At 40.7% G+C, this 24,113-nt stretch overlaps 1 protein-coding gene across 4 annotated transcripts in view; it reads right to left on the reverse strand.

Moving 5' to 3' along the window:
• Positions 1-24,113, reverse strand: part of SIPA1L2 (signal induced proliferation associated 1 like 2) — a 364,597-nt gene that overhangs the window by 58,141 nt on the left and 282,343 nt on the right. For all 4 annotated transcript variants that reach the window (XM_075203505.1, XM_075203506.1, XM_075203503.1 and 1 more), the window contains one exon: positions 2,801-3,020. In XM_075203505.1, coding sequence (XP_075059606.1) covers positions 2,801-3,020 — 220 coding nt within the window. The remainder of the gene's footprint in view (positions 1-2,800; positions 3,021-24,113) is intronic.

Here is a 24,113-nt window from a genome sequence, read left to right on the forward strand (position 1 = left end):
CCCCTAGGATTAGTTGTTACTCTATATTATCTACTTAAGATAATGTATGGGTATGCAGTTCCATGAGGGTTTTGCAGCTGGAAGCTATTTACTAGTCATGTTTAATTGTGTTTCCGTGAAAATTGCAAACATGAACAATATTTTGACCTGGTATATTTGGTCATAAATTTATGGAAACCATATATAAAGTGTTGTCTTTATGATCCTGCAATAATCTCAATTACTGTGAGTCCCTAGTAGTGTCAACTTTACAACACTTATATGCATTGGATACCCAGGAAACCAAATCAATTCACTTTCACTTATGAATAGCGTGCTGTCAATGGTTTTTCTGTGAAATCCAACAGCCAACTGGAGGCCCTCTGTTTATTTTGTCATTTTTCAAATTGTCTTCTTTAATGGAGGTTTTAATAAACATACTTAGAATACCATTCAAACTGTAAGGTCTGGCAGCCAGATTCTTAGAGTCTGACCCAAGTCTGAATGCCAATAGGACAAAAATCCCATAAAAAGAGTATGCAACTTTTGTGTAGTTCCACCTGTATTCAAATCTAAACATTTTTTAAAGATATGTTACTAGATAAATAGGGGTGGAAATATGCTCTGTATAAACAGTAAATACTTTCCGTAAACGTAGACACACATTTAGGCTGAAGTAGTTTTAAGGCGCATTTGGACTGTTTACTACATGTGTATGTATATAAGTTTTATATGATCAAAATCTAGAGTATGTACTACATACATACATGCAAATACACACACCGTCATGACCAAATTTATTGGGACCCTTGCACCCTTGTCAATTAACTTACAATTTACTCTAAAAATAAGTTGAAATTAACAATAGTTTTTGTCTCCAGAATAGTTTCTCTGTTAATATTACAGACCATTGTTTCTTATTATGAATGTAATACTGTAAATCCTTAAATCAGAAAATTAAAAGAAATGGCATTAACAGGGTGCTTTATCCCAAATTTGAAGTTTGCCTTATCCAAGCTGCTGTTTTCAGATCTCTCCACAGGTGTTCTGTGGGATTTAGATCTGGCTCATTGTGAGCACTTCAGAACAGTCCAGCATCTTGTTTTGAAACATTCCTGGATGCTTTTTGAAGTGTGTTTGTGGCAATTGTCCTGCTGGGAGACCCATGACTTTCAATGGAGACCCAGCTTTCTGACACTGGGTTCAACGTTGCGCTTCAATATGGCCTGACAATCTCCTGATTTCATGATGCAAAGCACATGTTCAAGGCACACAGTGCCAGATGCAGAACAGCAACCCCAAAACACCACTGAACCTCCCCATGTTTGGCTGTAGGAAAGGTGGTCTTTTCTTTAAAAGATTAATTTTGCTTTCTGTAAAATTATGGATGATATGCTCTACCAAAAAGCTTGAATCTGGTCTCATCTGTCCACAGGATATTCTCTGAAAAAGGAATATGGTTTGTTCAGGTGTGTTTTGGCAAACTCCAGTCAGGCTTTCTTACGTGTTGCTCTCAGAAGTGGGGCCCTCCTGGGCCTGCTACCATATAACCTCCTTTTATTGAGTTGGAGACGGATGGTGCTAGTTGAAACTACCATTTGTAGGAAGGTTACGCTTGAACTTGTTTGGCAGTTGATTAAGATGATTTTTGACCATTCAAACAATCCTGCATTGCAATCTTCCATCAAGTTTTCTCTTGTTGCCTGTCCAGGGAAGTTGGCTAAAGAGCCATGCTCCACAAAAATCCTAATAACATTACCTATGGTGGAAATGGGTACATCAAGGTCTCTGGAGAATGATTTGTAGCCTTGAGATTGTCAATGTTTGACTACAATTAACTGTTTAACCACCTCAGACAATTTGGTAGTAGTCATATTCACGGTACTTAAAACACCGACACTTAGTTTAACAACATGAAATGTCCGATGGTGACATGCACGACAGTAAGTCTAGACTGACCTCAATAATGACAACTCAAGTATCCAAAAGTGTTCTGATAAATTCCGAAGAAAAGTAATTATCGCAGAGCGTTTTTACGTCATTTAACATGGCGACCGCCATATTAGTGTTTTTAAAGTGACCGGTTCCCGATCCCTAACCGTAACCTAAGCCCTAACACTTAACTTATATGAGACTTATCATTGCCGCTTTTCAAGCGGTAATGCCAGGTCTCATCTAAGTTAAGTGTTAGGTTTAGGGTTATGGATCAGGTTAGGGTTAGCGATTAGGTTAGGGTTAGGGATTAGGTTAGAGTTAGGGATCGATAAACAGCATTGCCGCTTTTAAAAACACTAATATGGCAGTCACCATTTTAAATTACATAAAAACGTTGTGTCGTTAATACTTTTCTGTATTAACGGCACAGCGTAAGTGTCGGTGTTATAAGTACCGGGTAACTGTACCCAACCCAGACAATTCTCAAGCGTTATTTTCTCCATGCTCATTACAGTACACACAGAGGCACAAAACAGGAAATTAGTCCTTTTCACTATTCAAGCTCATTTAATGAGTGATTTTTATATTGCAGGTACCTGTTTGAAATCGAATTATTTCTAAATACTTCTAAAGGGTGGCAATAATTTTGTCCAGCCCATTTAGTATATTTTTCTGTTTTTCTCTGTTTTATTTCTATGGCAATTCAAAGAAACGCTAATGTGGATTTTTTTTTTTATTCCATCAATGTTCTGGAAAAAAGTGTGCATTATTAGAAAAAACTGCAAGGGTGCCAATATTTTGGCCACAACCATCTGTACAAATAAACAATAAACATTAAAAACAAATGCAAACAACACACTTATATAAAGTCTCAAAAAATACATACTTCTTAGATTTCCCAGGCCAGGATTCAAATGAGTCCGAGTAGGAAGTGTACTATTGTATGGTGGAGTTGTGCTGAACAAAATGTCATTTGTCAGGGCTTGATCTAGTATTGAACTATGTGAGCTAGCATATGATGATCCTCTGCGGTTACTGCACATACTTTCATCAGAAAGTGTCCGGTAAAGGGATTGTCTTGGCGACAAAATTCCGTAAACTGAAAACTAGAAAAAAGGAAAAAAAATATTAACATAATAAGCATATTATTTAATTTATTGGCTATACAATTTTGTAAGTACTATACCTACAAATGTTAGTTTTATTTTTGTACTTTTCTTCATGCAACATTCTTAGGGAACACCTTAAATTTTCCATTTTAGAAGGCTTGATACATTTACCCCTTAGAATGCATTTTTAAACTTGAATTTCAATAGTACATAATTGTATTGGACATCACAAAAGAGTCAAGGGGCTAGATTTACTAACCGGCGGGTTTGAAAAAGTGGAGATGTTGCCTATGGCAACCAATTAGATTCTAGCTTTCATTTATTTAGTGCCTTCTACAAAATGACTGCTAGAATCTGATTGGTTGCCATAGGCAACATCTCCACTTTTTCAAACCCGCAGTTTAGTAAATATATCCCCAGGTGCGTTTGGCAGGTGCATATGATGGCCGCACCAAGCCACATGGTGCATCTCACAGGAAAAAAAAGATCTTGGGTTTTGCCGTCAGGAAAATTTTGTGAATGACAAATGCTTTCCCACTTTTTAAAAACAAATTTATTTTTAAGTAACATGTCTGGAGTTGCAAACTATAAGATCAGTGGGTAATGGTGTTCACTCTATAACAATCACACATAGAGACCTTATTTTGAATACTACTGTCAGTTATATGCAGGGTCGGCGGAACACGCTAGGTGCGGTAAGCAAGGTGGGGGGTGCCACGCCTGTGAGGCGCTCCCCTCCCGCCTGCCATCCCTGCTTGTCTGCCGGCCAAAAAAAACAAAAAAAAAAAAAACCCTGTTGGTGCCTGGAGCACTCCACCCCCTCCCCTCTGATCCCTTCTCACTGACAGTGTTGGGCGGGATGTCATCACGTCCCAACACTATTAGTGAGGAGCGTGCAGAGAGGAGCAGCACACCGAGATAGCAAGAAGAGAAGACTGAAGAGAAGAAGACAGAGGAAGAGGAAGAGAAGAAACAGAGGCTCCCATAGATCATCGCTAGGAAATTAATTCCCCTAAAGCTTTTTGATTATTATAGCACGTAAACCATATGTGTTGAGTGCCCAAGTTCACAAGAACAGTAATAAGAATGAACATTTGATTACAGAATATGTTTTGTTAGTTGCTTGCTTAGAATTCTATTTCAACAATAATGCATTAAAACATCATGGGAATCGGTAGCAATTTAGAAAACTAAACATCTGTTTACGGTTGGTTGGAAAAAGAGAGAAAGAAATTAAACCATATCTTTTGATCCATTCAGTAAGCAAGGGTTGTTGACTTTCAATCCTGATTTTCCCTTGGAAAGAATATATTACTCTTCACTGAACAAGGATGTGCAATCAGATTAAATCAATTTAATGTGATGTTATACCAAATCATTATAAAATTATATTATTGTTGTTGCAATAGGCTTTAAATAATTGATGATTACAAGACACAGAAAAGAATATTGTGTAAATAACTCAATCTAGCTGTTCATAGTTCATCATTTCCCAAAAATCCAACGGTTGATTGTATATTTAGTGTTAAGAGTAGAATATAAAGCTTACATTAAAGCTTCCACAAGGGTGTGCCCAACGTTTCCGACGTGCTGTGCTATTCCCTTCCTAAGAACACCTATTGATGTTGCATGCACCATAGCAAATGTACGCGGCACCAGTTCACCAGAGAAACACTGAAGGACCTTATCAACCTTATCATCTATTATCAGGACATAGTTGTCCCATATATATATATTTATATACAGTCAAGTCCATAAATATTGGGACATCGATGCAATTCTCATATTTTGGGCTCTATACACCACCACAATGAATTTAAAATGAAACTAACAAGATGTGCATTAACTGCAGACTTTCAGTTTTAATTTAAGGGTATTTACATCCAAATCAGGTGAACGGTGTAGTAATTACAACAGTTTCTATATGTGCCTCCCACTTTTTAAGGGACCAAAAGTAATGGGACAATTGACTCAAAACCTATTTCATGGACAATTGTGGGCTATTCCCTCGTTATTTCATCATCCATTAAGCAGGTAAAAGGTCTGGAGTTGATTCTAGGTGTGACATTTGCATTTGGAATCTGTTGCTGTCGACTCTCAATATGACATCCAAAGAGCTGTCGCTATCAGTGAAGCAAGCCATCATTAGGCTGAAAAATCAAAACAAACCCATCAGAGAGATAGCAAAAACATTAGCTGTGGTCAAATCAACTGTTTGGAACATTCTTAAAAAGAAAGAACGCACCGGAGAGCTCAGCAACAAAAAAGAACCAGAAGCCCACGGAAAAAAATTGTGGTGGATGACAGAAGAATTTTTTCCCTGGTGAAGAAAAACCCCTTCACAACAGTTGGCCAAATCAAGAACACTCTCCAGGAGGTAGGTGTATATGTGTCAAAATCAACAATCAAGAGAAGACTTCACAAGAGTGAATATAGAGGGTTCACCACAAGATGTAAACCATTTGTGAGCCACAAAAACAGGAAGACCAGATTAGAGTTTGGCAAATAACATCTAAAAAAGCCATTACAGTTCTGGAACAACATCCTATGGATAGATGAGACAAAGATCAACTTGTACCAGAGTGATGGCAAGAGAAGAGTATGGAGAAGGAAAGGAACTACTCATGATCCAAAACATACCACCTCATAAGTGAAGCATGGTGGTGGTAGTGTCATGGCAAGGGCATGTATGGCTGCCAATGGAACTGGTTCCCTTGTATTTATTGATGATGTGACTGCTGACAAAAGCAGCAGGATGAATTCTGAAGTGTTTCGGGCAATATTATCTGCTCATATTCAGTCAAATGCTTCAGAACTCATTGGACGGCACTTCACAGAGCAGATGGACAATGACCAGAAGCATACTGCAAAAGCAAATAAATCATTTTCTAAGGCTAACCAGTGGAATGATTTACAATGGCCAAGTCAATCACCTGACCTGAATCCGATTGAGCATGCATTTCACTTGAAGACAATACTGAAGGGAAAATGCCCCAAGAACAAGCAGGAACTGAAGACATTTGCAGTAGAGGCCTGGCAGAGCATCACCAGGGATGAAACCCAGCGTCTGGTGATGTCTATGCATTCCAGACTTCAGGCTGTAATTGACTGCAAAGGATTTGCAGCAAAGTATTAAAAAGTGAAAGTTTGATTTAGGATTGTTTAGTTTGTCCCATTACTATTGGTCTCCTAAAAAGTGGGAGGAACATATAGAAACCGTTGTAATTCCTACACTTTTCACCTGATTTGGATGTAAATTCCCTCAAATTAAAAGCTGAAAGTCTGCAGTTAAAGTACATCTTGTTAGTTTAATTTCAAATCCATTGTGGTGGTGTACAGAGCCCAAAATGTGAGAATTGTGTTGATGTCCCAATATTTATGAACTTGACTGTATATATATGTATATATATATGTATATATAGCCTCAGTATGAATCTATATAAATTGTACTACACTATTGTGCATTTCTTCTGAGTTACAGCCATTGTGTGATGTAATTCCTGATGATAAGATCAGAACTCTGTTGAACATCGGTTATATGATTCTCAGATAAGCTGTTATTATTATTCTTTTTGGTACGAGTGGCATTTTTTAGCAGTGAATCCATATTTGTTCACTTGTATAAATTGTATTACACTATGTGTGACACCCCTTTTCCTCTTGTATTTTGATCTCTAGGTGTGACACTCGCAGACAAGTGTCAATTGATTTGGGAGCTGCCTACTGCCTTTTTTTAAGTATATGATTTTCGTGTTATTTTCACAGTTTGAATGGTAATAGCGCCTATAGAGCTTAAAACTTTTTTGGCTATCATGTGTAATATATATATATATATACATATACATACACCTACTTACATAATACACGCATGCATAATACACACATGTATATACATACATTCATACACACTGCATTACTGAGTGCCCACCCATTATTTCCAGGTTCGGTAAAGTTGTGTGTGTGTGTATTTCTGTATGACATGGGACAGGTGGAGAATTGTACATGCTTTTTAAGGCTATTTAGTAGAATAAAAAGATATATCTGATGTTGTCACTTAATACATATTTCTATTTTATTAGTGTTTAATTTAAACCTTTCAAAATCTTTAAAGCTTCGGCCCATTCAGTTACTTTTATCATACCACCACTTCGACCATTTGTAGTATACATAACCCTTTGTAACTGCACCTAACACTTTAAATGTGTGTGTATATACTATGTACAGAGCCAGCAGAACACAGTAAGTGGGGTAAGCAAGGCGGAGGAATGCCAAGCTTGTGAGACGCTTCCCTCCGCCTGCCATCCCCGCTTGTCCGTTGGTCAAAAAGAAAAGAAAAACAGGGCGCCCGGCGCCCTCCTTCACCCTCCCCTCTGCTCCCTACTCACTGACAGTATCGGGCGTTACATCATCACATCCCAAAACTGTCAGTAAGGGGCGGCGCAGAGAGGAGCTGCACACTGAAAGAATAAGAAGAGAATAAAAGACTAAAGTGAAGAGGACAGAAGAAAAGAAGGTCATAGATAGGTAAGTAAAGAACAGAGGGGGCGCTGGATAAAAAAACAAAACAAAAAGGTGAGCCCAGGTCCAACATATGCTTTATCAGGATGTTCACTGCATCTCATCTTCGCAGGAGTTATGGGTTGCTGGAGACTCAGTCAGCTCAAATTTACTTTATACTGATGTTAAAAGGAGGCTAAAACTGTATTGTTCTCTATTCATGTGTAGCAAAATGAAAAATGTGAAATCTAAAAAACAAAACAAAACCCAGAAGGGGCAGCAATGTGATGCAGGGGACAACAATGGAGGACGTACAATGTGATGAAGGAGTGGAGGGGACAGTGATGATGGAGAGGGCACAGTGTGAAAAGGAGGGGGCACAGTGGGAAGCAGGGGCACAGTGTGAGGATTGAGAGGGCACAGTGTGATGGAGGGACAAAAAGTGTGATGAAGGAGGGGGCACAACCAAACTAATTAGCCAAAAATGTAAAATCTTATTACAAAAAAATACATATTCTTCATTTATATTATTCATATAGCAATTCATGTTTGCAGTTTAATGTATTTATTTGTATTAGTCTCTTTATTAAAGTGTATTATATGATTTGTTTTAAAAGAAAAGGTAGTATTAAATAAAAAGATAATTTATAAAAGAGGAGGGCGCAAATTATTTTTTGCAGGGGGAGGGCCAGACATGCTAGTACCGACTCTGGCTATATGTGACCTTGGACAAGCTTTGTCTACTTTTACCTCAGAGGCCATAAACAAAATTGTAAGCTTATTTAAACACAAACACTTTACCAAAGATGTTGGGTAAATTATTGTGTAAATACTAACTGAACAATATAACTTGTAAAGGAAATATCCTATGAAACAAGCCTCCATCAACTCCATAATAGAGATGCTCAGGCTCGGTTCCCCGAGAACCGAACACATCCGAACTTAGCAGATCCGAGTGCCGAGCCGAGTCGGCTTAGTACTTTTGTGTGCCCTCGGAATTGAAAACGAGGCAAAATGTCATTGCTACATCGTCGGACCTTACGAGTTCTGGATTCTATAAGTACCGCCCTCCACGGCGATCCAGCGCCATTTCACAAAGGGACACAGAAGGGGTAACACGGTTCCTGGCAGTCTCTAGTGCAGTTGGGCAGCGTCATAGCTAGAACAGAAAGAGGAGGGGTAGTAATGTTCTTCAAAGTCTCCAGTGACATTCAGGAGAGCTCCATTGCACCATTGCTAATTGTCATTGCTGAAATAGAAAGAATAGGGCTGGCAGAGTTGGTCTAAATCTGCAGTCACATTGTGCGTTGTTATATAAAGTCTCCAGTCACATTTTACTGTGCCATAGCTCATAGAGAAACAGGAGGGGTGGCAGTGTCCTTGTCACTCTCCAGTCTTCAGTCACACTGGTCTTGTCACTCTCCAGTCTCAATCATGATACTAATCCCTCTACCTCATGTGCTAAAGCCTAAGTTCAAGTGCATAGTGGTTTTAAGTCAAGGAAACAAAAATGTAAATACAAAGCTTGTACCTTTTTAAAGAAAAAAACACCTCTCTAATTAAGGTGAAAGTTTAGAAAAACAAAAATTGACAACATGCCATTCTACCCAAAATATTTCCAAGCATACCAGCATCAGCTAGCTCCCTTCTCTCAGCTAGATTGCAGCGCCTGCAATCTACACTGTCATCATATTCACTCTCACCAGTGTGTACATCAACCTCAAACAATACGAATTCATCCCCGCTGGAATCCACCATCACAGAAGTCTGTGTACTTTGATGTGATTGCCGGTAATGGCCTTCCTCAAGGAATTTGTAGTTAATTTTTTGGAAGAGCTGGCACGATTTTTGGGCAAATCTTTTAGACCAGGCCAAATGTCAAAATGTTGTGCAGACTCATCTGTATCACGACTGGGTGTCTTGGGAAAGCTAAGTTTTTTCCTAGCAGCAATTTCCAGAGAAACTGAAGGAGCAGACGTCATTGTGTCATGTATCACTTGAGCTGTCAGCTTGCTGACCAGGAGCTCATTGCATCTCTTGAGATCTGGGTCAGTTGGAAAGAAAGAGAAAACGTAAACCTAGAATCAAGCACTGTTGCCAAAATGTAATGATCCGATTTCAAGATGTTGATAACTCTTGGATCCTGGAAAAGTGAACAAAGTACTTAATCTACAAACAACATAATTAGCAAAATTGCTTTGTTTCATTTCCTCCTTCAATTTCTCTTGCTGCTTTTCAAAAAGTCTAATTAGGGGACTCAAGCTAATAGTGTCTGCACTCTCTTCACAGGTGACTACTTTTAGTGGTTCCAGCACCTTGCACAACACGGAAAGTATTCTCCACTGTGCTGGACTAAAGTACATTCCCCCTAAATTCTATACTTCTTGCAGCTGCTGCATTCAACTACATGCTGTTGCAGAATCCCGATAATAACCCTAAATATTTCGGCACACAGACAGCATCTCTGCATGTCATTGTCATTGTTTAAAAAGTTCTGTACCACCAAGTTGATTGTGAGAGCAAAACAGGGAATGTGATAGAATTGTCCCCGCTGCAAAGCTCTAACAATATTGGTGGCGTTATCAGAAATCACATATCCTCAGGAGAATCCAAGCAGGATAAGCCATGTTGCAATGACATCCTCTGATCTGCGCCTTGTCTCGTCTCTGATAACCACCTTTCACTCCCGCCTTCAAGACTTCTCCTGTGTTGCTCCCCACTTATGGAATTCCCTACCACGCTCAATCAGACTTTCCACAGATTTCAAATCTTTAGATGCTCTTTGAAAACCCATCTCTTTTTTAGAGGTGACCTTATCCTCGAAAACACTATTCACATTAATGCACCCTCACAACTATCCCAATCTCCACTTTGGCCCAACTCGCTCCTCTTGTTTCAACTGTGCCCTCTTCCCTTTAGAATGTAAGCTCTCTAATGAGCAGGGTCCTCCAAACTCTTTGTATTCAAGTCTCTATTCATTTTGTCTGCCTTGTCTGTTCTTGTTTTACATATGTCCTGTTTTACGTATGTCCTTGTCTTCCCTACCTTACGGCGCTGTGGAGCACTGTGGTGCCTTACAAATCTGCAATAATAATAATAATAATATGCCTCTTAGTGAAGCAGATGATACACAGAGTAGCCTGTCTCTGTGTAAAATGCGACGTTCTTGGGTACATGCTGCTGCTGTCCCTGTTGGTGAAGACGAATCACCAACCTAGTGGGCTGTCACAATCATATAATCTTTAGTTTGCCCAGTTCCGCTTGTCCACATATCTGTGGTTAAGTGTACAGTGGATAGAAGGGCATTTTGTAGCCCAATAATTACATTTTTACGAACCTTCTGGTAGAGGTGAGGAATAGCTTTTCTAGTAAAATGGTGTTGTGATGGAATTTGGTAACGGGGACAGAAGACCTCAAGTAACTGTCTAAAACCAGCAGCATTAATAGTGGATATTGGACGCAGATCTAATACTAGCACAGTCGCCATGGCGTCTGTGATCCGCTTTGCGACTGGGTGACAGCTTTTATACTTACTTCCTCTTACAAAGGATTGTTTAACAGTCAATTGTTGTAAACTACTAGTATTCTTCTTCTTGGTATGCTTCTTTGTTGAAGATCCATCCCCATCAGCAGGAGCAGCAGCAGCAGCGGTCCTAATACTCAAGGATTCTCCTGACGAGTCCTGGATAGAGAAGGAGTCATCTCGCCTTACAAACTTGGATGCAGGACTAAATCCGATCACTTGTGAGGATATTGATAATGAAGATGTTGGGGGTGTAGATTGCAGGTGCTGTGATCTAGCTGAGAGAAGGTAGGTAGCTGATGCTGGACTGCTTGTTGTTATTTTTTAGCATAGGTTTCTGATTTTCACAAGTCTTTGAAGTCTTTGTTTGAAAATAATATTGTGACCTGTGAGGTGGTCAAAATTGACTGCAAATGACTTGAAATTACTGTTATTGAGGTTAATAATAATTAATGTAGGGGAAAAAAAGGGGCAAAATAATGTGATTTTAGCGAAAAAAATAGGGATGTTAGGAAAAAATAGGGATCCAAAACCAAAACACGCAAGGGCGGTTTTGCCAAAACCAAAAGCAAAAGCAAAACACGAAGTTAATACAGATCCAAAACCAAAACCAGAACACGGGGGTCAGTGAACATCTCTACTCCATAATGATTTGAGCTGCTTTACAATTTCTATAGACAATGAACACTGTTATTCAAGTATCAGTAATTATTTTTTCAGTGATAATGCTGTGGAAGATTTAATATGCCAGTGATGATGCCCCAAAATCTAGTATGCTAGTGATAATGCCCAACAAAATCAGGTTGGGCAATTATGTTGCACAACAAGATCCAGTATGGCAGTGAAAATGTCATTTAAAATCGAATGGGCCTGGGGTACTGAATTCAACAGGAAAACCAGAAGGTCTGCACAAACAGCTTCAACACACAACATCAGAATGCAGTTGACTTGATGCAATGACATGAATAGCAACTGAATAAGCAAATCTATGGGTTAGAAACTCTAGTACATATGTGGTATAACAAACAGTCAGTAATACAAAAAGTGGCACTCATCACATCTTGACTGCAAACTTATAGATATAAATAGCCTTTTACTGAAACGCTGCTGAATTCACAATGGGGGGGGGTGATACATCCAGCAAATGTATCACACAGGTGTAATGCACTCTTTCAAGATATATTGGAATAAAAAAAATCACAAGGAATTTCCTGTTACGTAACCATTAATTAGTTAATGCACATCATAGGTGAGTAAGCGAGTAAACACAAATACATAAACACCACCTCATTAACACACATTATACAGTGAAAACTTCAATTATGGTCATATATTAAACAGCATAAATATTTTACAAAAAAGTTGAAAGCTCATTCCGATCATTAAAATCTACTATGCCCAAAGCTGACAGGTTAATAATCCACCTTGCTTCATGATGCAGTTATGACTTATATCTGGTTCACCTGCTCTAAAGGCTGCACCTTTTCAAAAACTGCAAACATCAACACACCAACATTACCTTGTTGAAATAAGTGTATGGGATGGGCTAGGATATGCCCCAGTGTGCCTCTGATTAAAGGCTTTGGCTCATTTGGGGCACGGAGTCTAATGGCCTACTTGATTTTCACTAGAGGTCCCCACAAGGAGACCATAGGAATCTCATGAGGAATTCAGTAACAAACCACAGGGGCAGCAGAGGAAAAAATACGCTGCAGTCAATATCCAGGAAGAGAGGAGGTCAGGAAATGTTCATAGCTCAATTGCACTGCAAAGAAACATGTGATACAGGCAATGTCTGAGAAAAACGCAAATGAGCTGACAATCAGGTGTTGTGAAACATAAACAAAAAGAGAGCAGAAGGTAATTGATAGTCTAATCTGAAAAACTATTGCTTTTCAGTGGCCCCTTCCGCCCATAAGCCACCACTGGGTGGTTCCTGAAAGCTTTAGAAGTGAAAAAAATACCAAACATCTGAAACTTTAATCTAAGAACATAGCCCTTTCAGACCACCAGATAATGAAGATTTCCATAAACTACTTAGAAATCTTAAGGTTTAGGTACAGCACTTTGGAAACAGTAGCAAATAACAATCAAAGGCTTCAGCAAAAAAAATCAATGATACACCCATTATTTACTTTACTTAATGGGAAACCTTGTTTTCTGTACAGTTGGGACAGGTTGTAACATATTCTGAAATGATCTTCTAAAGACCTAGATGACAGCAATGACTTATAATTTCTACATTTTTCTTTATTCCCAGATGTCACACACACAGCGTTGTATTGTAATCTAAAGTTACAAAGGATTTGCCTGGAATTTTTTTTAAGGAGGATTCAGAAGTATAGGCAAGGGAAGAATCAATAATTTTGAGTTCTTCCCATTATTTTTTTACTGTCAAATGAAGAAGAAAGGACATCTCCATTAATGTTTTTGGAACCACGATCAAAAGTCAGCAAAAAATAAAATAAAGTAAAAAAAATTGCCCAGCATGCTTGTCTTAAGTTCAGAGGTTTTTCTGTTTGGAGGCATTGCAGATACTGCTCCTATTTCAAGTAAGGAAGTGTCTACCTGTGAAAAAAGGAGCTCAGAGGAATCAGAGTGTTGTAATACCAGAGTTCAATAAAGAGCCATTTTTAAGGAAAGCAGAGAGGGCTATAGGATGGCATTGATTGAAGTTAGCTCCTTTCTTGGTAAGCACGGTAATAGGAGTAATCACAGAAGAGGTGAGTAGGCTGATATCTATTCAGTAAAGCTGAAACCTTTTCAGGATCCATCTAAAATTCACTGGGGAAAATAAAATATCCCAAAATGGAAGCTGTGACTGTTCAAAGATATATTTTTCTAATTGCCTATTAAGGTTATTGATTCATAGGATTGTAGAAAAGTCTTATATTTCTTGTGAGAGGCCAAATCTGAGGAGAAAAGGAATTTATTACCAACATATTTAAATACTGCTGGTGCATAACAGAGGGCAAAGGACATCACATAGTATTATCCCTAATAGGGGAGAGGGAGGTTTTAAATCTCTTTATTTTCACACTTTGTTCAACAGACAACATTGTAGAACAAGTACAATAAGAGAAAAATAATATGACATAACTACTGGTTCCACATTATATCTTAACAATAGGGTTTAAATATAACAAAGAGTTTTTTTTCCAATGGTATTGTAAAGGAGGAGAGATTAGAAGGCGAGCCTGGAAGAAAGGGAAATGAATAAGGTACAAAGTGGAGTGGGGGGGAATAGAGGTGGGGAGAGGTAAAAATTCTCATTTACATGCTATCCAGAACAGGAGAGCCATGTAGTCTGTATCATGGGGTCCATGTCTCGTGAAATTTGGGAAGAGTGTCATTAAGGAGGGCTGTGATGTATTAGATTGGCGAAATGTGCCATAATATATTCATCAATTCTGGTTTGGAAGGGGGAAGTATCTTTTTCCAAAATCTGGCTATCAGTAGTTTACAAGCTTCACTAACATGAATTGTCAAACGGTCCGTTGATTTTCCTATAGATGGGGCGGCTTTGTTGAGCAAAAAAATGGTGGGGTCTCTGGGGAGATGAACAGCTGTGAGTTGGTGTTGAAGGGTCAGTGCTGTAGTCCACAATGGTGGGATAATGGGACAGTCCCACCATGTAAGTGAGTATCCTGTATGCCACAGCCTCAGCAGCACATGTCTGATGCTGTTGGGAAAATGCGATTAAGTTTAGTTGGGACTAGGTGCCAACTCGAATACACTTTATAGGCCGTTTCCCTGATACTTGCATTGATGGATACCTTGGCCATTCATTTCCGAATTGCTGACCAACCCTCGCTGTCCAGGGCCAGCCCAAGGTCTTCCTCCCATGCCTCCTCGCGGGGATCCGAAGGTGGTAAGTTTAGCTTGAGGAGGAAGCGGTATAGCATTGATATATTTTCTCTATGCCCCCATCAAATAAATACAATTACGCTTAAAGGTTAGTAATTCTCTGAGTTTTTTAGTATGCGTTTGCGAGTAGATAAAGCTACGGATCTGTAGGTACGAAAAGTGCAGAGATGTTGGAAGGCCATGTCTCACCTAGAGACCTGTGAATGTGGGAGGGCCAAATTTACCCATTATGTGGAGAAATCAATCTATTTTTCTTCATTTCCAGAGTACAATCATGGAATCTACATTAACTGGAGGGAACTGTGGGTGTCTTCATATTGGGGTCAGAGGAGAGGGATATGGGGCCAATTTGAAGAAAGTGTTCACAGAATCCCACATCAGGAGAGTAAATCGGATCGCTGGGCATGGATATGCCGACGCAGGTGTGCGATTCGGACAGCCAGGGTGGAGAGTACACCGGGGCCACCAGGTTCATGGCGTTCTCAATATCCAGGTAGCGGATTACCTTGGGGCACCATTGAAATTTGAGTGACTCCTCCAGGTGCACCCTATGTTTGGCAGGAATAAAGAACACCATGTCCTCGGATTTACTGTTGTTGATTTTATAACTGGACAGCCGTCTGTAACATGCTAGTTTAGAGATAAGATATCCAGGAGTTGGACAGGGTCAAAAGCATGTAATCTGCAAACAACGTTAATTTATATTTCTTAGGTCCAAGTTGGATTCCTGAGATATTTACATTGTTCCGAATTGCCGCATCTAGTGGTTCAATACAGAGTGCGAACAGCAATGGTGAGAGGGGGCAGCCCTACCGGGTACCTTTCGCGAAAGTGGAGAGGATCTGAGATCTGGCTTGTCGTCATGACCCTGGAGGTGGGGTTAGATTATAACGCCTTAATAGCTGTGAGGAATTTAATGTAAAACCAAAAGTTTCAAGGGGCGAGAATAGGAACGGCCAAAAGACGCTATCAAATGACTTCTCCGTGTCCAGTGCTAAAATTGACGGAGATTATTGGGTGTTGATACGGTGAATAAGTTTGATAACCCTATGGGTATTATGGAATGCTTGTCTGTTTGGGATAAACCCCAACTGATCAGTGTCGATCAAACCGGGCAGGACCCAGCTGAGTATATTAGCATAGACTTTTGCATATATCTTAAGGTCAGTGTTTAAAAGTGAGATCGGGCTATAATTGGAGCACAGTGTATGATCTTTATCGGGCTTGGGAATGACAATGATTCTTGAGGAAATAGTATGCAGGTGGAAAATTTCGCCATTGAGTATATGGTTGAAGAGCTGTACCATTTTTGGTTTATAATAGCACAATATAATTGTGTATCCATTGGGACTCAGTGCTTTGGAGGGTTTTTGGGAGCTGAGGGCAAGTTTTATCTCCTCCTCCGAAATTTCATCACACAGCGCCGAGTCCTTGGCCTGACTAAGTTGAGGGAGGTTACACAAGATTAGGTAGGCTATAGTATCGGCATCCTGTGAATGGGCATTCCCAGAAGGGGGCAAGTTATATAGTTTGTTATAAAAGTCACGGAACGTTTGGATAATGCCCCTGGGATCGTAAATCAAAAAGCCCCTGTGACTGGATCACTGATAACTAACTTCTGGTATAAATTTATTTAAGGGAAATAGCGCAGTGCGCTTATTAATAAAATGGCCAATGCACTTATTTTTGATTGTGTATATTTTGAGATAGGAAATCATTATTTCGGAGACCAGAGTAGAAAATTAGCTTTTTCTCTTTTAACATTTCTAGAGGAAATGCCTTATTTCTGATATATATATCTGATACAATAAGTCTTTGTTTGGAAAGCCTATTGTATATCTTGGTGTAAGGAAATGTACCTTCTTTGGGAATGTGTACCTTTCTTTGGGAATGTGTATTCTGCGACTATCTAAAGAAAGGATTCATGTTGATTGGATGTCTGAGGGTTCACTTGAAGACAGGAATGTTTAATTAAATATGTGCTGCTAGATTCCCTGGGTCTAAAAACCAGATCCAGGACATCACAGTTTCTAGAGTTTCACAGATAAGTGTAAATATTGCTAGCTTTGGAATGCATGTAAATCTATGTTTTGGCAAACAAGTTACATCCTGATTCTAAAAATAGCCTGTGTCCAAATCTGTAAAAAAAGCACTGTCCTGTACACTGAAATGTATCATTCTGATGTTCCTTCTGACCTGATCACCTGGTACCTTAAACCAGTGTGAGAGCAAATAAATACCACTTGCTTCAAAGACCTGCTTGAATACATCTTCAATATTGCTGTAATCCTGTGACCTACAGATTAGACCCTAAATCTAATCCGTTCTCCGGCTGTTTCTGAGGTTGGATCCAGCTCTCCAGTACCACCGCTCTTCCCTCTACACTGCAGCTCTGGTTAGTGTGATAGGCCAGGGGGGATCCATCCACAGCAACCCTGATCCATAGTAAGAGGTCCAGAGTTACCAGCCCAAGTGTACCAGCACAGGAGTACACTAGCAGTGACAATTACCCAGAAGGAACGTGGTTCTGAGGGCCATAAAGGAGCTCAGTGGAGGCAGCAGGCCCCTCCTACTGCGGCAGTAAGGGCGTATTCAGAATAACGGAAGGGAAGGTGGCAAAGTAAGCCCAGCCGGTTCCCAGCAACAACAGACAGGGTGGCATAGGTGGTCCATCCTGTCACAGCCCCCTTTATACCGGATCGTCGGGATAGACTGCATGGCCCTTTTGGATTTCAGTTTGTTAGCCAATAGTGTCAGATTTGTAGCTCATCTCATAGAACCTTTGTTCCAACTAGCCGAGGGCTCAGGCGGTCTTTCCGCCTGTGAGTTATGCATTTCTCTATGTAGCTGAGACAGCTGTCCAAGAGCCCAGCTGGATAGAGTACACTTGTGAATCTGTTCCAACCTCTGGATTCGGGATGAAAGGGAATCGATTTGTTCTAATTGCTGTTTTTTTCGATGTGAGGCATATTTAATGATTTCTCCTATAACTACTGCCTTGTGTGCTTCCCAGATTGTGGAGTATTGAACTTCAGGTGAGTTAAGGTCAAAATAATCTTTAATTTTGTTTGTGACCAGTTCCTTGACCTGAGGGATCTTTAGCAAGGTCTTATTAATACACCATGAGGATCTACTTGTGGGAGAGACATTAAGATTTAAAAGAAGTTCAATGGCCGAATGATCTAACCATTGGTTACAAGAACAGAGGCAGAGATCAGAGAAGGAACGAGGGAGGCACAGCAAAGAAACATATTGATTCTGGAGTAGGTATCATGGGGGTGGGAGTAGAAGGAGTAGTCCCTGGCCGTTGGATACAACACCCGCCAAGAATCGAACAGACCCGCCTCGGCCATGTTCCGATTGAGTAATTTAGAGCCCGGGGAGTGAGTTCCTGAGGTAGGGATTCCCGATCGGTTAGGCGCGTAAACATTTGCGAACTTAATATTAGGAGGATGAGGGAGCGTCCCTCTGGATCATCTATAATGTTTACGTTTAGAGACATGATTGGCATAGTAGACTGAGGAGAAATGCCTGGAGGACAGCAATGGATGGCCAGCTTTCTTCAGGTGAGTCTCCTGCAAAAGAACAATATCTGCTTTGTGTTTTGAAATATAAGTATGAAGAAGGAAGCGCTTCTGTGAAGTGTTCAGTCCCTTGGTGTTAATGGACAGGAGTTTAAGAGGCATGATTCAGCACCTAAGAATATGTCCCAGTTGGGGATATGTCCGGATACAGGTAATCTAGCAAGTATTGGGGCCAGTTAGAATGGCGTGTCTAGGTGTGATGTGTAGGAGGTGGTGGGGGGTTTGTGATAGAGAGGTAACAAGATCAGGAAAAATAGTGAACAAGAGTGCCCCTAAGACTATGGGACCGTCCAGTCAGCTGGAGTCCAAGTAGGAGGGCTCTCGGTTGCGACTGGTATCTATCTACATATCTGTAACATACTCTTGAGACCAAAGGGTCTCAAGAGTATGTTACAGAGAGATCATGTAAGCAGGTAATCCCTGATTGGTGGGGGGCGTAGGATTAGCCTGCCAAGAAATTATGAGGGGAAGTCTCCTTAGAAACAAGTGCATGAGCCATTAAAAAAACATTGTAAGAACAAAGATAACAGTTCGGGTAAATACAATAAAACTAAAGTTTTGAGGGAAAAAGAACAATGATGTATTGAAAAAGGGACAAGAGGAATAATAGATTCAGAAGGTTGTGGCTGAGGAGTCATGGCATGGCCAGCCTGAGGGTGGAAAAAAGAAGCCCCTGGTTGATCTCCAACATGGCGACCAAAAATTCAGGGGGCCGTGGAGGGCTAAGGTCCCCTACTGTAGAACCTCCATGAAATCCCTGCCACGAATCCCCAATCATACAATAAACATGGAAATGTATTCAGATATGTAATAGAGCAAACAGGTCGGGGCACGGATGGCGGATGGAGAGCCTCATATGGACCAGGGGACTTGATTAAAAGCCAAGAACATAAAAAGACAAATGTAGTAGTAGTAGAATCCCGTTGTGGGCAGGAAGTCGCAAAGCCTGGGACCCTAGTGATTGATGGCCATTCCATCCAGGATGAGGTGCCTGAGATCCCACTTCGGAAACAGCCGAGGGGGCCTGACCATGAACACTCATATGTAAGTAACATATAACTAATTGGTAAATACTGACATAGAGAAGATCAGAAACAACAACAGGTACAGGTTAGGTATTGGTAAACACGGGAGGGATGCCAAAGCTAATATCTAGCGACCTGACCACATCCCTTCATAAAAAAAGTGAAGCACATTTGTAAATTATGTAGCATACATTGTATCAAACAAAGTATATAATGAGGGATATGACCAGTTCAGGTTGGAGGAGCTTCAAGTGTTGTTTCTGATGAAGCGAGCTTAAGTTCAACCTTCTCAGGAGATTCCTTCCATCCTCAAGTGTGTGTGGATGGAGTGTTGCTGGCCACTTATTTCCACCACAAGCCTAAAGGGAAATCCCCATTTATATCACTGATCAGAACAAGCGGAATTTCCCAGAGGTCCCGTCTTTTAGCTACAGTGATTGGAGACAGGTCTTGGAAAATCTGTATCCTTGATCCTTCAAAGTGGATAAAGTTTGTGTTCTTTGAGAAACAGGGTACAAAAAAGGAAACCTTCTCATGGTGCCCAGATAAATTAAATTGTACTAATAATTATAGCAGCTGCATAGGAGGCTACAACCCTCCTCACATGCAAAGGCAAAACACGAGAAAAATGCAGCCCTGAAAATGTCTATAAATAGTAATGTCCTGGAGGATAGACAAAAAGGATGGTCTCACACAATCAGAAAGTAAACTTAAATGTTTATTATATCAAATACAAATAAAATTATATATAATCAAATATTAAGAATGAAAAAAAAAAACCCTATAAAAATACCATATATAAATAAGTATAAACAGTCTGGGTGATAAATAAATAGGTTAAAACGCTACCAATATATGACTACCTAGGAAATCTTTGTTAGTATATCACTGTGGGCCCACAGAAAAAAAGGCATTCAGTTCAAACAAAGCAGCAACAGTCTTTATCCCAAACAAAAAATAGATGGATATATCAAACCAGACACCAAAAAAATGGAATAAATGAATCCAATAGATAAAAACATATAACACAGGCATTGGATATATTAAATGTAAACTTCTCCAGAAATTGATAGTAATTTAAAGAAAATGTCCCAAGGCTCACTGATAACTTGTCCAAAAATAGGCAGTCTGATGGTAATTATGTATGGCAGGAACAGTTATCAAAAATGTGTATATGGACGGTAATAAGCAAAGATATGTATAGTAGCTGGGGTCACTTGGAAAGAACCGGTCGACAGGGCTTACCTATCGTGCCGGTAAATTCACTCGGATCCCTATTGTGCTGTTATCTGATGCAAATAGTCATTTGAGTCACAAATAGACCTGTAGTGCAGACTCTGTCCTCAAAAAATGCTCCCAGAGCTGATATAATCCATGCACATATATGGAATGGTGAGACTAATTGGCCTATTATATTTATAGACATTTTCAGCACTGCATTTTTCTCTGGTGTTCCTTGAGGCCAGAGTAATTTGATCTTGAATGATGGAAATTTCATGATAATGTCTCTGGTGAGGTCAGAGTCTTTGGGCCTGGGTTGGAGAGCTCTGTGAGCATGCTCAATGATTATTTGAGAGTCTGACAAAGCGGGAACCAAGTGGATAAAAAGCCGCAGTAGGTATGGTTCCATATCTGAAACAATGCGAAGTTTGTTTCTGCGTTCTCAGTTTTCGAGGTCCTCATTTTTGTCCTTTAAAAACTCTAACTCTCTGCTGACTTTTTTTTTAGTTTTGGAAGGATTGATGTTGCGAGGCTTGGTTCTCAAGAACAGATGTTTGTTGGTCAAGGTCTGCAATGTCCTTCCTCAGATCTCCCATTGTTTTCTGATATTCAGTGGTAAGGGAGGTTTTCAGATCTAGCAAGAGGGTGCGAAGGTCCATAATGTCCTGTTTGGTAGCTGGTACCTCTTCTATGGCTGAATCTTCGTCACAGGCTTCCCGGTGGGAACGAAGGGGAAGGAATTGAGGTTAGAGGTTAGATGTTTATCCTGGCGTTGAAAGTGATGAGTAATCTTGGCATTAGCTGATTGCTTCTGACGGGTGTAGGCTTTCTACATCATGGAGACAGTATGGGTGTAGTATTTTGTTTCAGGAACTGTGAGTAAGCATGCAGTTAGAACGTTGCTCTGGATAGGCAAGGTTCGCCCGGTGTCACATTACGCTGACATCAGGCATTTCCTCTCAAGGATCAAAGCCAAAGAAAGCTGTAAGTGGAGAATTGATTGGAGTTGGAGAAGATTAGGTGCACTTCTCTAATGGTCGCACTAGGGTAGGGTTACGTGGCAGTTTGGTGTGCCAGGAGGCTGTTCGATGTCACTGCTGCAGGATGTAGTGTGTAAGCACGATTTGGAGTAAAGAGCCATGTGGCTTATTTCAAGAATTCTGGTGGTTGTTTGAGCAGAGTGGGATGGTAAAGTGCCTGAGTCCAGGCCCACGAATATATTTATTGGTTTGAGACACAACGCAAGCAACTGGGATATCTGAGGTGGTACTAGGAGCAAAAGTGTGATACTGTCCCAAGCAATAGGACCTGGGGTGTTTCGAGGATATCTGTCGTCTAGCAATATTGGTTATTGATAGTACCTTTTAAAACTGCAGAGTGGGGTGTAATTCTAGGTATAAGTACTTGGGAGCAGCAGAGTTCAGACTTTTGCCTCCAACCAGTAGGAAAGAAAGAATTGTTCGGACTGTGATGGAGATCTTTAGTGTACAGTTTAGGGGCAGGCCACTAAAAACTGGTACTCACATTAGCCCTTGGATATCACCGGTTGATGCAAAAGAGACCCCCCCAGGTTCTGTGGATATGATTGTTGGTGTGCTTGTGTGCAGAACTGGGTGTCTGGATCCAGCAATCCCTCCTGCAAGGTAGCTGGTGAGTGCCTGAGGGAGATGCAGGCATACCCTGTGGTGCGAGAGAATAGATCTCTCACCTTCTTCAAGGTGATTAAAACTGCAGCAGCTTAGTGCAGTAACTTCTAGTGAGTGGGAAACAGGCATGCATGCAGCAACTGGAAATTTAGTGGACTGTGGAGAGAGGGCAGCATCAGCTGCGGTGGGCTAGGATGGCCTGCAAAGTCGGGCATGAGGGTCTGTCAGCCGGTGTTGACCACAGGGAGACAGAAGCAAGGTAGTTGCAGCCAGTGCAGACAGTGCCGGAAAGGCAGTGGATGGTAAAGCCAGGTTCTGCGCCCTGGAAATAGCCACCTTGTGTCCCGAATATTCTGTGCTGTAGCAGGCGAGGGTACAGAAAGCGGAGGTACCCGATGCGGATTAGTTAGTCGTGAGGGGCTGACAAGGCAGGTGGTTCCTAAATTTTTACAGGCTCCGTCGGCGCCAACCTGAGGCTGCAGCGTCTGGTGCAAAACAGGCCTCAGGCATGTCGGAGCAGCCACAGGTTGCAGTCCAGCGTCCGGGTCCACACAACGGGTGTCTGTTTGGTCGGGTAGCCAGAATATGGTGTGGGAAGCTGACCACCAGTAGAACTGGGACCATATAGAGTGCCTAAAGCACAATTATCCACTGAGCTGGAAGAGTGAGATTTTTTAACCCCTTTTCAAGTTTTCTAATATATGCAGAAATTGCATGGACTGCGGATACAGAACAATACAAGATACAGACGACAGGTGGCAGCATACTCTCAAAGGCAACGTGTGAGGATCCACCGCAATACCAGCTATAGACAACAGGTTATATTGCATTGTCAACACTGACAACTGCACATTATTTTTCACTTACAGCAATCAGCATTTTGCTAAAGGTCAAGATAATTATGACTAAGAGACCTCACCTGTATGCAGCCTTCATAAACCCCCCACTCCTACCAATCATTGCAGGAGCAGTTGGAATTTTGTTTCTCTGCAGGTGCTTCAAAATGTCTTGTATTGTTTGCCTGTTTATTAATTTTGGCATTGTCCCTTGTGATTCTACATTCTCTATTCCATTGACTTCGGCTTTGTTCTTCTCAACTCTATGTTCTCCAACTCGTCAAAAACAGTTTGTCCCTTAGGCCTCATCATCTCAGGAATAATTGTTTTGGCCAGGCGTGGTTTGTATCTGATAGTTACCACAACCAAGGGGTTCTCTCCCCAAGCATCACTGTAACACTTTGGTTTTAGGAATGGATAGTGGATGTATCTGGCCCAAGGTGGAGAAGTACCAGGAACAAAGTCAGGGTCATAATCATAAGGATGGTGAGATGGCAGGGTTTTCACATAGGGAAGAGCTGAGAGAATTTCCTTATATGTCACAGGCGGATGCAACATCCTTCAGGAAAAAAAAAATTAAGAATTCCAGTGCAAGACGGGAATATACTTTTGAATACAAGACAGGCCAAGAAATAGTGGGTTAAAAGCTTTAGAAAGCACAAATAAATAAATGTGTTCCTTATGTAAACTTCCAATTTTCAGCATAATCAAAATGGATGTAAACTTAATAGAATCCATGGATTGATCAATAGCACTAAGAGCCAAGGAAATTTCCAAGAGCAATGTGGGAATTACAAGTTTTGAATGAAACTATCAAACAGGATTGGCGCAGGCCTTCCCAAGGCACGGAACCGCTGCAAGGCAGGATAGAATGTGCTGCCAGGAGTCTGC

Source organism: Mixophyes fleayi, chromosome 3, assembly GCF_038048845.1.
Source record: "Mixophyes fleayi isolate aMixFle1 chromosome 3, aMixFle1.hap1, whole genome shotgun sequence".
Lineage (NCBI taxonomy): Eukaryota > Metazoa > Chordata > Amphibia > Anura > Limnodynastidae > Mixophyes > Mixophyes fleayi.